The following is a 13,041-nucleotide window of genomic DNA, read 5'->3' as shown; positions in this document are numbered from 1 at the left end:
TCAGTTCACGTATTTATAGTTACGTATTACTGATTTTACAGGCATCAGTTGAACAGCTAGGAAACATATATGAAGAGGTCGGTCAGTTCAGATTCCTATTAAAAACCCCTTCTCTTTGTGTCTTGTATTGGCTGGGGGAAAGGTTGCCAAAACCCCTGGATTTTTTAAACAAGTTACTGGGCATATTGAAGGAGTAGGAGGGCCAGGATTTGTCTTACAGGCCATAACTTCAGTTAGTCCATGGGTGCAGGAGTGTCAACGAACCCTTACAATATTTAGGAGTGCCCTGTCTATACCTGAGTTGTGCATTCTTTCGGCACAGGTACATGAACATTCATTGGGAACTGTTCAATTTCTACTGCAGTGTGAAGCATTGCTGCCGTTGGCTTTCAAAGTTTGAATATAAGGTCCTAAATTTGGTTGTGCTTTTTTTTTTAATATTCTGAACCCAGGTTAAATAGAAAACAGAATATTTTCTTTTCTATTTCTAGAAGGCTTTAGTATATTAACTGCATAAATGCATATAACCACAGTACACAAAGGCATTCACATCAATTGTATCAGTTAATCTCTGTTCATCCTTCCCATTTTCAAACAAAAACTTCAAAAACGGTTTATCTGTGCAAATCACTGCTGTGTGTAATCACATATTGTTATCATCATTGTACCTTCCTTCTCAGTTGCATTAATTGTTTACACCTATCCACAGAGTCTTCTTTTAGATTAAGTTTGAGGTTATTCATAACAAGAGTTTTATCTTTATGTTTAGATGTCCTTATGAAAGTGAAGGTCTGTCAGATTTTGATGGAAATGGGTGCAGTAAAATTCCAGTAGGTGATACATTTTCTATTCTAAAAAGCCTCAGAAGTTGGAAAAAAAAACATTTAAGAAAAAAGAGGTCTGAAATAGTTAATAGTGTACCTACCAACCTGATAGCCACTTTGATAACCTTACAGCCTGATCTCTGTTACATGTAAATAAATTGCGGCATTGAATTTATTTCTTACAATAGTAAACTAGATAACATACATTGTATTTGCCCAAGTATCTCAATAAAGTATGTGATGTTTTATCTATATGTTCCTATTGTATGTATTCATTTGTTCAGTATTCCCACATTCATCTTGAGAAAGTGTAGGGAATTTTGATGCTTTGTTTCTATTCTTTAAATTCTCAATTTTCCTAATTTAAAGGTAATTTCTGTTCTCTTTTCTTTTAACAGTCTGATACCTACCTCTGCATGTCAGTACCGCTGCCAGTGGATGATGAAGCCTATGTGGGTGAGTATTGGTTAACTGCAGGAACTTAAGCAAGCCATTTTTAAGAACCTCAACATTTTCTTTTTTTCTCTTTGACTCATATTTACTTAATCTCTGGACGTCAGAGTTTCCAAAATGCATTTGTCATGTCTAATGCGGAAACAAACTAGAGGGAGCTACTTAGAGTCAAGATAAAACTGTATCTGAGGAGATTCATGAGTAATAGCAGTTAAGGAGCTCCATGCAGATGCCTCTGGCAATCAGCACCAAACAGTCCATTTGTATAGTATTGGCTTTCTGTCTCTGGCCGGATACTTAATTCTGCCCTGCTGAGCAGACTGTTTATTTACCTCCTGGTACAGGCTGTAAATCCTTTGCACTTACAGTCAGTGTTGGCTGCTGGAAGATTTTACTTGGAGGACAGACCAAGCCCTCTCACCCTCTTTTTTTTTTTTTTTTTAGTGGCATGTCATGAGTGAGATGGCAGACAAATAGAAGGATATATTGTAATGCATTTCAAATGCTGTCATCATAGAGATCAGCAGAACACCATCTGTTCAGAAAATCTTTGTGGTAGTAAAAATTTTATTGTGTCTTGCCATGAACATACAGTTGTTCAGATAGAGAGAAGGCTTATTGGTTTGGCTGGAGATAGTTTTGCTTTTAGAACATGCTATAAACAGTATAAAAAGAAACAATATTTTTCTTCCTTTACAATTCTGTTGCATACTTGCACTTAATAAAAGTATGGTGGGAATCCAATGTAGTTGTTGATGTAATGTATTATGAGATTGTTGTTCCATGTGGACTTCCCTGTGGAATTCCCTCAGAAGGGATTGATTTTCATGTTGTATTACGGTAACTAAGAAGAATGATTAATTTATTTTTTTTATACTTTCTCTATATATCTGTTTTGTAAAGAAGTGAGAATCTGACCTCACATTTTGGTTGTGAGTATGACCCCAGAAGGAGAAATGAGCATAGAAAAAAGGGAGTGAGTGTTCACTCTCAAATAAAGTATGCTTGTTGTGCTGTGTGTGTGTGCAATAGATTCTTCTGCTTTTGTTGATTCATAGAAAGGCAATACTACTAACTTCCTCCTTAAGCAGCTTTTATTTAGTGTTTCACAGAGTTGAAAAATTCCATAGTTTCATTTTTATTAGGTTGATGCACATCTAGATCTGTTGTTTGTGTTAAAGGAATATAAACTTCCTTTGATGGTATGTATGCTTAAAGGGACCTACTGAAACAATTTGCTTAGAAGTTAGGCAAAGTCTCAGTGTCAAGTCATGCAATGGAAGCCATTTTATTTTTTTCTGCAGACCTAAAAATTTATATATTCTTCACCTGATTTTTACAGGATTTGGTCACCTTTCCAGTTATCACTGTTCCTGAGCACCTGTCATTACAAAGCAGAGTAAGGTCTCTGGACAGAAAAACCATTCTAGTTGTCATGTAGAGCTTTGAGAGCAACAGGAACTTGATGAGCAATCTGTAAAAACACCCAGTTTATTGTGTGAACATAAAGTGTTCCCATTTTAGCATCCCTTACAAACTCATATTTTTGTATGCTATAAAAGTAGAAGAAAATTACTGTTTTTTTTCCTCTTGTGTCACTTCTACACAAAATGAATAGGCATATGGTCAGTCTGAAGCATGTTATCATTCCATTTTGCTTCAGTAAAATCACTGGAAAGTGTTCCTCATGGAAAAGGCTTAGCTTGGAGTCTTCATAGTCAATGGAAGTTGATCATTAGAAAGAGTAGACTCAATCATACCCAGTTGTAGAGAGTAGAAAGAATATAGAATGACTTACCTTATAAAATATCTAAATAGAAAATTAAATCTTTTCAAGAAAGAAGTTTTTAAAATAGGCATTTACAATAAGAAATTATCTGCTCGGTTTTTCCTTAGCTGCTTTGAATACTGTTAAGTGTTGTGAAGCTATTAACTTGCATACATGTATTTTGTGTTGCTTAAACAAGCACAGAAGATTGGCACACAGAGAATGTTTATTCTTTTCGAAAGGAGTCTATATCTTTGTGGTTTAAGTGGAATCTGCCTTCATTGCATTGCCAATAGATGGTGTAATTAACTTACCTTAAAACATGCTGTTTTGCTTTGTGACAAAAACAATGGAAAAAACTAGCATATGAACTGTTACTAGGTTGCTGTTTAGTGAGTATTGAGATGACTGTATGTGTTCTGAGGAGCTTCAACATGAGGATGTGTGAATACACATAATAGAAACAATAAACTGGATTCCTGGGACAGTTTGATGATAAAGCTACATGTTATGCCTTCCATTCAATTTATTTGCTAAGTAAATGCCTGGTGCTTTGTTTCCTTTTATGATTTAAAAGGACATTTTTATGACCAAATGTTTACAGTTTCACTGAGACTTGCTAATTCATTCCTTTTTTTGCCTTCCTATTTTTACCTTTTTTTCTTCCTTCCTCCAAAACATTCTGGAAGGGTAGGCTCTATTATGGAACCTGCAGCCGGATATTTTTGTTGCATGTTGGTGAAATATAAGAACCTTGGAAGAGAGAGCTTCTATTTTAGTTTTGTACATGACCAATACTATATTTGTTAATAAGGAGGAAAAAAAATTGTAACACTTTTTCAGTATTTTTGTTAAATTTGTCTTCAGGGACTTTGAATTCACACCTCAATTTTGCTATTTCCCTAAAGGAAACTAGTAAACATACGTGCTTGCACAGGGACAGTGGGTACAGCTTTGTACTTTAAAACTGGAGAGGTGCTATACCAGAATTCACAAACTTATTCAGAGTCAGTTTTCAGACATTATCAGAGGAAGGAATTTTACTTAATGAAATGTTTCCAGCTAGAAGGAGAACTACAGCAGGTTTTGCCCTGTGGATCCTTTTCAGCCATGCATCTGTATATTTTTTCTGATGCTGTTTTCTCTGTTACATTCTTTAGTGGAGGATCAGGCTGTCAAGGCTGAGATTTCTGTTTGAACCAGTTGTTTCTCTGTCCCAAAGGGCTGTGAATACTGACAAATTTTATTAGGGAGAGTGGTTTTTTGTGAAGTGGGTTGGTGTACATTCAGGTTTTTGTTAGGAACATACATAAATGTTATTAGTGAGTGAGATTAATAAGTAATTTTTCAAGAAAGTATCACTCCAGTTGTATTTTTAAAACATATTGTTGCAGTTTTCTTCTTCTTCATCCTGTTTGATTAATGTTATTGAATAAAACTCAGGTGAGTCTTTTTTGGTGCAGGCATTGGTAAAAATCAGTTTTTCATTACTAAGCTGTAGAGATAGCTAAAGGGTGCTCTACACTCATAAAAATTGAGTCTGACAGCAGGCCACTCAGCCAAAAAACTGACTGTCATCTTCACCTGCTTACATTGATTTACACGGGTGACCAGTAAATAAATGTCTTTTTCTTAGTGACTTGTGGTAAGTCTCCATCTGTCAGATTGTGCTGTAGAAATGAAATTGAGCCTTCTACATTCAGCAACACAGATTGAAGTAATTAGATGATTTACTACTTTTCATCCATAAAGGACTCTGAGAAGCTCTAGGTTTGTTACTCTGTTATGTCATGTATAAACTTTCCTATTGCCAAGCAATGACGTCTTCACTGTATTGAAGGCCCCTAATGTCTCCCTAATTTGCCAAACTCCAGACACTGATTTCTTGATAAATTTCTTTGAAGTTAATTTTGTGATAGAGAGGACAGCAATATTAAAACCCAAAAATCTATCAACTTTATTTAATTGAATTGTTGTTTGTAAACTTGTAACTTGCTAGAAGTTAGTTTTTTAAATACACAGCTTAAGTACACACTGTTAAGGTTAAACTGATGTTCTGTTCATTCCTGTTTCTCTTTAAGTTTGTAGTTCTAAGTAGTACTTGATGAAGAAATTAGGTCAGACTTCAATTTAGTATGTATACGAAAATTACTGCTGTTATTTTAGTAATCATTTTTATCACTTCTCCATGCATTAAAAAAATCAACTATTGGGTAATCTTCTATTCATTACTGTAAAATGTGGAGTTTGCCAACTAGGAAAAGAAGGCTGCTACTTGATATTTCTTAAGCCTTTGGTAGTGACAGTTCCCGGCACAGGAAGTGCTGGAATGTTGCAGCATGTCCAGAGCAGATAGACAAGGATGATGAGAAAGATGGAGCACCTCTGCCATGGGGAAAGGCTGGGACAATTAAGGTTGTTCAGGAGAAGGGAAGACTTCTAAGTGACCTTATTGTCACCTTCTGCCTACAAGAAAGATGGGGAGAGACTTTTAAAAGAGGATGAAGTGACGAGACAAGGGGAAAAGTAAAAACCTTAGGTCCAGGTTAGCTGTTAGAAGACTGTGAAGGTAGTGAGGCCTTGGCACAGATTGCCCACAGAAGCTGCATTTGCCCCATCCCTGGAAGTGTTCAAGTCCATGTTGGATGGAGCTCTTAGAATCCTGGCATAGTGGAAGGTGGTGCTGCCTGGTGTGCTTGCCGTGGCAGGGCGGTTGAAACAAGGTGGTCTTTAAGATCCCTTCAAACCCTGGCCACTTTCTCATTCTGTGACAGGTGCTGCATTAGACTTGAATCCCACAATAATCTGTATGGCTTTTGCAACACAGGCTTGTTTTATTTGGATTTTTGGTTTGTTTCTTTCAACTTTCTCTGTGGAAAGTTACATACCTGGGTGTGATGCTAAGAAAATAGCTGTACACTGTAACCACCTATACAAAGCTGTCTTAAGCTCATGGACTGACTATGAGGTTTTTCAATGCTTCCTTAAGCAATGATGAGGTTATATCAGCTAAAATAGTGTATACCAGAAATCTGATTTTGCTTTGGTAGGTCCGATGCATTATTTTCTCTTAGTAAGAGTAGCATTTAGTAAGGTATTTGTAATAGTGCTTAAAGGTCCTGTCTGTGCTCTGGGATATAAATGTAACAGGCACTATGTGGAGCAAATAAAAGACTTCCTGAAACACTCATTAGAATAAATCCTTGCAATGGGAGAGTGGTAGAGAAATAAAAAGAAGCAGACAGTATTAAGCAGCAAGACACGTGGTGGCTTTAGCAGCTAGCAGACCTAACCTTCATTTCTACCTTTATTGAATGCTGTCTTTATAAGTGGTACTTAGAGCACATTTTTTTGCAGGTATTAATTTTGACAATAGGTTAATGAAATTTCACATATATGAACTGCTTCAGAAATTTAGTCTCTCACTTGATAACAGCAGCTTAAAACACCCAAAACATCTGAACACTAAGGTAGGAGTTCCACAGAGTGATAGGTTGCCTCTGCCATGCAAGCATAAACCATAATTTCACTACTAATCATTATTGATAAAAACATCAAAACAAAAATTGTCTCCATAACACAGATTAAGATTATGTCTATGAAATAAGTAGAATTTGCTTGTAGAAAAATAAAGATGTTGGGTAGTCTCTAAACTTCATTCATGCTGGCAACTTTTGTAGCTCTGAATTCATATATATCAATCAAAGTACCTTCTCAGGGCTAAAAGCTAAAACTTGACTTGCATGCCTTAACTTTTGGCTGGTTTTCCTTACTTTCCACAACAGATCTCAGCTCCAGAAACTGGTTTTGAAGCTATTTGATATTTTTCCCCCATGAAACTGGGACAATAACCCATATCATCATTCATTTCAGGAACCCTGCCACAGCCTGTGTTAAAATACTGATTTCTGAGCACAGGTAATGCCATAAACCTCAGGAGTAGAATAGTGTTTCACTGGTTTGCAGCTTCACCATCTCCCCACGTTAATAGCTAAAAGACAGTTACTTGGAGGCTCCTCACTGTCTGTGTACATGTAAGGGCAGGAGCAACTTGTCTTCAGAATTTCTGCTGTAGTACAAGGTTAAAAACTATTGCTTTTCCTGCAACTGGCATATTTTTTCAGTAGTAATAAAATAATGTAGTTTGCTTTTAGAAATGCCATCATTGTACATTCAATATTACTCCTATGATGTTGGTAAAAGTTTACTTTGCTAAACAGAATCACAAATACTTGAGAAACCAAACCAATGTTTTATCTGTGGCATAGTTTAAAGAACAGACATTTGAGAGGTGAACATTTACATCTACGTTTCTAATAATGAGAAATACTTGGGCAATGAGATCATGCTGACTTAAAAAAATTCTTGTTTTTCATTCCAAAGGATTTGACATATTAGTCAGTCATAATCCCTTCTTGGAACTGTTGTCCCAAGAAAGATGCAGGGAACATGTAAGCCACGCACAATACTGGAAGAAGATATTACGAATGCATAAGATTTAGTTGCTCTTAACTGTAACTTACTAATTGTATTTTTTCTGAAATACAAAAGAAGTAGAAGAGTATTATTAAATCACAATTGCAGATTTCAAAGGTAGATTGCAATTAGACTGGTGACAGTAAAACTTAGTAGTTTGGGATACACTGATATATTAACTAAGTATCATATTTAACTTTTGTGGGAAATGCAGTGGTTTTGATTGGGAATTTAGAGTTTCTTTTTCTTAATAAATAGACAAGGTGGTGTGTTTTAGCTTAGAAGGAAGGCTGCTGAGTGAAAATTTAAGGAAAGTGTGTAAGTGGAATGCAGAAGGCAAATAAATGGGTGGGGATGTACTTGCCTTATTTGTGGTATTACAGGAAAAATGGCACATGGTTCGCGGTTATGTAACTTATGGATAACTTACTTGTTTGGGTTTTTTTCAGTTGACTTTAAGCCTCATGCCAGCATGGACACAGTCCACCATATGTTACTCTTTGGATGTAATGAACCTTCCTCTGCTGAAAATTACTGGTAAGAGCTGTACTTTGATATGTTATTAACCAACTTTTTTCAGTGTTAATCGCTTAAACTTCTTCCAGTGTCAGAATCTCTTGGAAAAGTAGGAAAATCTGAAATGAAGAAGGAATGTATAAAAATCTAGTCTTTCCACATTTAAAGTGCTTTGGTTTTTTTGTTGTTCTTTTCTTTTTTAGCTAAATCCTCCATATTCTTCAGGGCTAATTGACTGTATACAAGGAGTAGGCAGAAGCTATAGTAAAGAGGGTGTCATTGAATACCAAGAAATCTAATCTTCAACCTATACTTGGCTACTTTTCTCTGTATGAAGTCATGTAGCAGGTGTTCAGAATGCAACTGAGCAAAGGGTAAACTGACAAAGATTATCAAGTGATTCGGTAGTTGACTTGCTGTGGTTGCTCTCTCTCTCTCTCGGAGCCCCCCAGCTCCATTTTTGCTTCGGCTAGCTTGAGAGACAAACCACAGCTGGAAGGATTTTTCCTCAGGGCCCCAAAGATCCTGGAGCAGCTGTGAACCTTTTCCTTTAGAGAGAGCAGGCCCCCACCGATGGCAGAGGAAAGGTCTCTGCACTTGATTCGAGGGGGAATCAGGGCTTTATTCAGTTTTTCTCCTGTGGTCCTGCCCCCGCAGGGTAGCAGGAGCCCAGCATCTGCTCTCATTCCCAAGCCCAGAGGCTTTCCCATGTGGTTTCCTGGCTTTTATCCAGGGGGAAAGGGGCTAGAGGCAGGGACAAGCCACTACCCAATCAGGGATAAGGTGGGAGTGGAACAGAGTTAGATTACATTCCATTGTGGGAGAATGGGCAGGGAAAAGGGGCAGGGACAAATTTCAGGATGATACATTTTCCAGGGGAACAGGGGACTACAGAAGAAACCATTACAAAACCCAGTATAAAAATTAAATACAATATAAACCCAAATAACACAGAACAACAACTTGCCCTTCAAAATGCCTAAGCAGTGACAGCAGAGGGAAACACCCAATGCCAGTAAAATAGGGGTATGGAGGGAAAGTGTAAAGAATATGAAGGTGGGTGGAAAATAATTGTCTGTCCAGTAATTTTGCAAATTTTCTGTAGGTTTTCCTGAGAGAGCAGATGTGGTATTTTTGCTGATGCTGCAAAGGTTATATGAATTATTCTGATCTGTAGAACAATTTTAATATAGGTTTTCTGATAGAGTTGTGTAATCATAGTTTATCTTTTAAGTATTTACCAAGAAGATACCTAGACCTGGAATTTAGAACTAACAGTATAGTATAGGATAATATTTTTCCAGGAAAAATACCCCAAAACATTTTGAATGCATGTTTTGGGGAGATTATTTGATTAATATTTTAAATGTACACAATAATTTTTCTTCAAAATTCTTATCTCCTGTTTACCTAACAACCAATTGTTATAATATTGAAAATGGTGTAATCTTGCACAATTGTGCAATAAAAGCAGATGCTTAAGGAGTTAAGACCAAAGTAAAACTAAAAGTATAGAATTTCTATTAATTTCTTTTCCCAGCAGACAGCTTTTCTGTGTTCTTTTTTATTGCATCTGATATGATAGAATATACTTGAATACTTTAATGTGAGCAATACACCAACATAAAACTTATCCATTTTGACCTTTTAAAAACAGGTGGGCAACCTATTTAAAACTGAGCAGATTGTACTTGGAGTTTGTGCTGTTTGTGTATTTTTGGAAGTAGTTTTAATAGAGCCTTGGAATAATTTGTGCATGATAGAATTATGTCTTTACAGATTGATCAGGAGCTTGTGTTGAGGTGAATTTATGAGACAATGCCTAAGTCACTTACAACTGATGATGTGAGGTTGTAGAAGAGATGAATCCAAAGCCATAAAACAAAGTTCTTCAAAACTGAATCAGACTGAAATTCATATTTTGAGTCTAGAGTTCAGGTAGTTTGAGCTCCCTGGCTGTAACTTCACTCTCCCGCAGAAGACTCACCAATGACAGCCTGTGCAGTGTGGCAGCTAATGTTGCATTTGTTCTTGATTGCTGTACTTAACACCTACCTGTCAAACGAGTTACTTATTAGTTGTGGTGGATTGAGCTTGGCTGGACACCAGATTGCCACCAAGCTGTTCTAACCCTCCACTTCTCAGGATGGAAAATAATCTCATGAGTCAAAATAAAAGCAGTTTAATAAAGCAAAAGCAAATGTGCAGAAGTGGCGGAAAACAAAATATTCTGTTCTCTACTTTTCTTCACTAAGCCATTTCCCAGGAACCAGGACTTCAGCACAAGTAATGGTTGCTCTGGAAGACAAGTGTCATCAATAACAAAAGTGTGTGTGCGTGTGTCTCCCCACCCCCCTCTTTCTCCTTCTCCACCTTTTATTATTGAGTGGATATAGTATCGTATGGAACATTTCTTTGGTCAGTTTAGGTCAGCTGGCCTGGCTGTGGCCTCTGCTAAGATGTTTCCCAAACACTGGTGTGTTATCAACACCTTTCTAGCTACTCATGCAAATCACAGCACTATGAAGGTTGCTGTGGGGAAAATTAACTCCATGTTAGCCAGACCAAATACATTAGAGTTGTGTTTAAATCTACTATTTCCAATTTCTCATAAGCAGGTTTTGATTAGATCTTGCTATTTTTTTAATGTGTAGTTTCTGATGTTTTGTGTTTGCTTTGCATTGTCAAAATGAATCTCTTCACTGTCTCATAATTTCATATCCCTGTTTTTGCAGCAGTTTGCAGCTTTTTATCTTGCTCTGCCCTCAGTTATTTGCAATGCTAGAAAGATGGTGTGTTTTCTACATGAAATAGACTAAAGAGTGCTAGAAACTTCTAATTTTGTATAGTAATTCAGATGACTGTGTGTTATGGGTCTCTGTTGTTTATTTTGTTTGGTTATTTACTGTTCCTGTAGTTGACCTGAAGATTATTTGCAGATGATGACTTCTCTTGCTCTTCCATCTAGTAGGGAAAGAACAGCTGTTCTTACAGCAGACCATTGTAAGACTTGTTAGGCAGGGATTCTTCCCTTACTTTTTACATGCTCAACATTTTTACAGAGTCAGCTTTGATATAATTAGGCATGCCACATAGATTTTCTTTCTTTCTTCTAGTTTCTTTTTCAAAGTTCTAGCAACATTAGTTATATAATGGTTTTTCAAGTCAAGTCAAGTGTTTTTTTACCATCATGATGTGGACTAGTTGTATTATGGAAAAATAGGATATTAGGAACATTCAGAACACAAGGTCAAAATTAGTTTTCCTGAGGTGTGAAGTTTCGTTCAGACTGGTTTTGAGTGGGGAGGAATGAGAAGCATCTCAGATGACTCTGTTGAGATAAGCTGCCATTTACCCATAGCAGTGCTAAGCCAAAATCTGTGATGCCCATCTGGCCACCTGCCTTTTGTGGTTATTTGACACTGTTCTTGCAAATGTCCCTGGCCTTCCAGAAGGCTGTCAAGTTGTGTAGAACTGTGCTGATTTCAACATTCACTGCAATGTGGTGGAATCTTTATTTGAATAAATGCTGAAAGTTGTTCTCCCTTCTTGAGATACACAGGCCTTTCTACAGGAAAAAAAAAAAAGTTTCCCAGGGCTCATTGCTTCAGGTGTTGCTCACTGCGTTTAAAAAATGGTGTAGCTGCTTGTATTCCTTGAACATAATTAATCTAAAAGCAGTTCAGCCACAATGACAAGTTTTGCCTGATCTGACAAACTGTTGAAATTGAAGTAACATACATGCCTGAACTGATTAATGAAAGTTCAGATTCTCTGTAGATAATCAGGAATGCACTTGAGTGCTTTAAAAGAAAATGTTGAATTATTCAGAACTTGTGAGTCTCCTGGCAAAACAGGTCTTCTGCTGCATCAAACCTAACACTGAAATAAACTGTTGTGAATGAAACTGATTCATAGACATAGCCTTTGAGATCAGGCAGGGTAACTTTAAATAGTTATCTAATGCAAACAAATGTGTAAGTGCAGGTCATAGATGACCACTTGGTAGTTTGTCTATCAGACTAGTTGTTTCTGTTGGCAGGAGAGAATGGGTTTGGACACCTTTGACATCAGTAGTTCAGTAGAGATAGCAAAAGATGTCATGACTAGTTCAGTGAAGAACTTCTGTTTCACTGCATGAGGGAGAGTAGGGACAGTAGAAAAAAATGTATTTTCGGGTGTAGTTTCTTACCATTGCCACTGTCTCAGAATGTTCTGCGGCATTCAAGAGCTAAAAATTATTTGTCTTACTCAGTCACCTCAATTACCCTTTTTTTAACATCTTGATTAGTATTGAGGAGTGCAATATAGTAGAGAAAGAAATAAAAGAAATTATTTGTTACCATAACCAATGCAAATGTGCTAAGAGGTTAGCCAGATACTGATCTCGCTGACATAGTGAAATATTTTACCTTCAGTCTGCATAATCAGTCAAAACCCCAGTGCCATTAATAAAAACAGCTCTTGACCTTACCCAAGACTGGAGAAAATGCCTTTGGGAAGTCCAGGAGAGTTTGCAAAAAAAAAAGCAAAGATCCAAGAAACAGTCAGTAAGCTCTCCCCTACCTTAATCCCAAATTTTGAGTCAAAATCAGTTTTTAGAACAATAATGTATAATAGGCAGCTCTAGTCCATTTTTAAGGTTTTCTGTGTCACTCATTCAGTTTTGAATCTCATTTTTTGAATGTAAAGAAGCAATGAATATCAGTGATTTTTTGTTGGTTAAATTTAGACTTTTTACTGGCTCCTTTCTTTTCAATCTGTTGATCATTTTACCCCTTCTTTGCAATCTCCTCCAGGTCTGTTTTTTTTTTCTGAAAACTTAAGAAAGTTTGAAGATTATCATTGATGGTGAAATGAGAGGGCTGACCATTTTTTAAACCAAATGAAAGACCATGATCTCTGTTTCATCTTTGTCCCCTTCAGTCTTCCGCCTCCATTCTGGTAGCCTCTCAGGAAGAAAGTTTGAAGCAGCCTGCACAGGTTTTTTTCCTAATTAATGTG

At 36.8% G+C, this 13,041-nt stretch overlaps 1 protein-coding gene across 16 annotated transcripts in view; it reads left to right on the top strand.

The window, feature by feature from the left end:
- Nucleotides 1-13,041, top strand: part of PAM (peptidylglycine alpha-amidating monooxygenase) — a 133,243-nt gene that overhangs the window by 55,745 nt on the left and 64,457 nt on the right. For all 16 annotated transcript variants that reach the window (XM_040089274.2, XM_040089265.1, XM_040089262.1 and 13 more), the window contains 2 exons: nt 1,223-1,280; nt 7,971-8,058. In XM_040089274.2, the coding sequence (XP_039945208.1) occupies nt 1,223-1,280; nt 7,971-8,058 (146 nt within the window). The remainder of the gene's footprint in view (nt 1-1,222; nt 1,281-7,970; nt 8,059-13,041) is intronic.

This window comes from Hirundo rustica, chromosome Z, assembly GCF_015227805.2.
Source record: "Hirundo rustica isolate bHirRus1 chromosome Z, bHirRus1.pri.v3, whole genome shotgun sequence".
Classification (NCBI taxonomy): Eukaryota; Metazoa; Chordata; class Aves; order Passeriformes; family Hirundinidae; genus Hirundo; species Hirundo rustica.
Note: the sequence above shows the minus strand (reverse complement) of the source record. Positions and strands in the feature narration are given on the sequence as shown.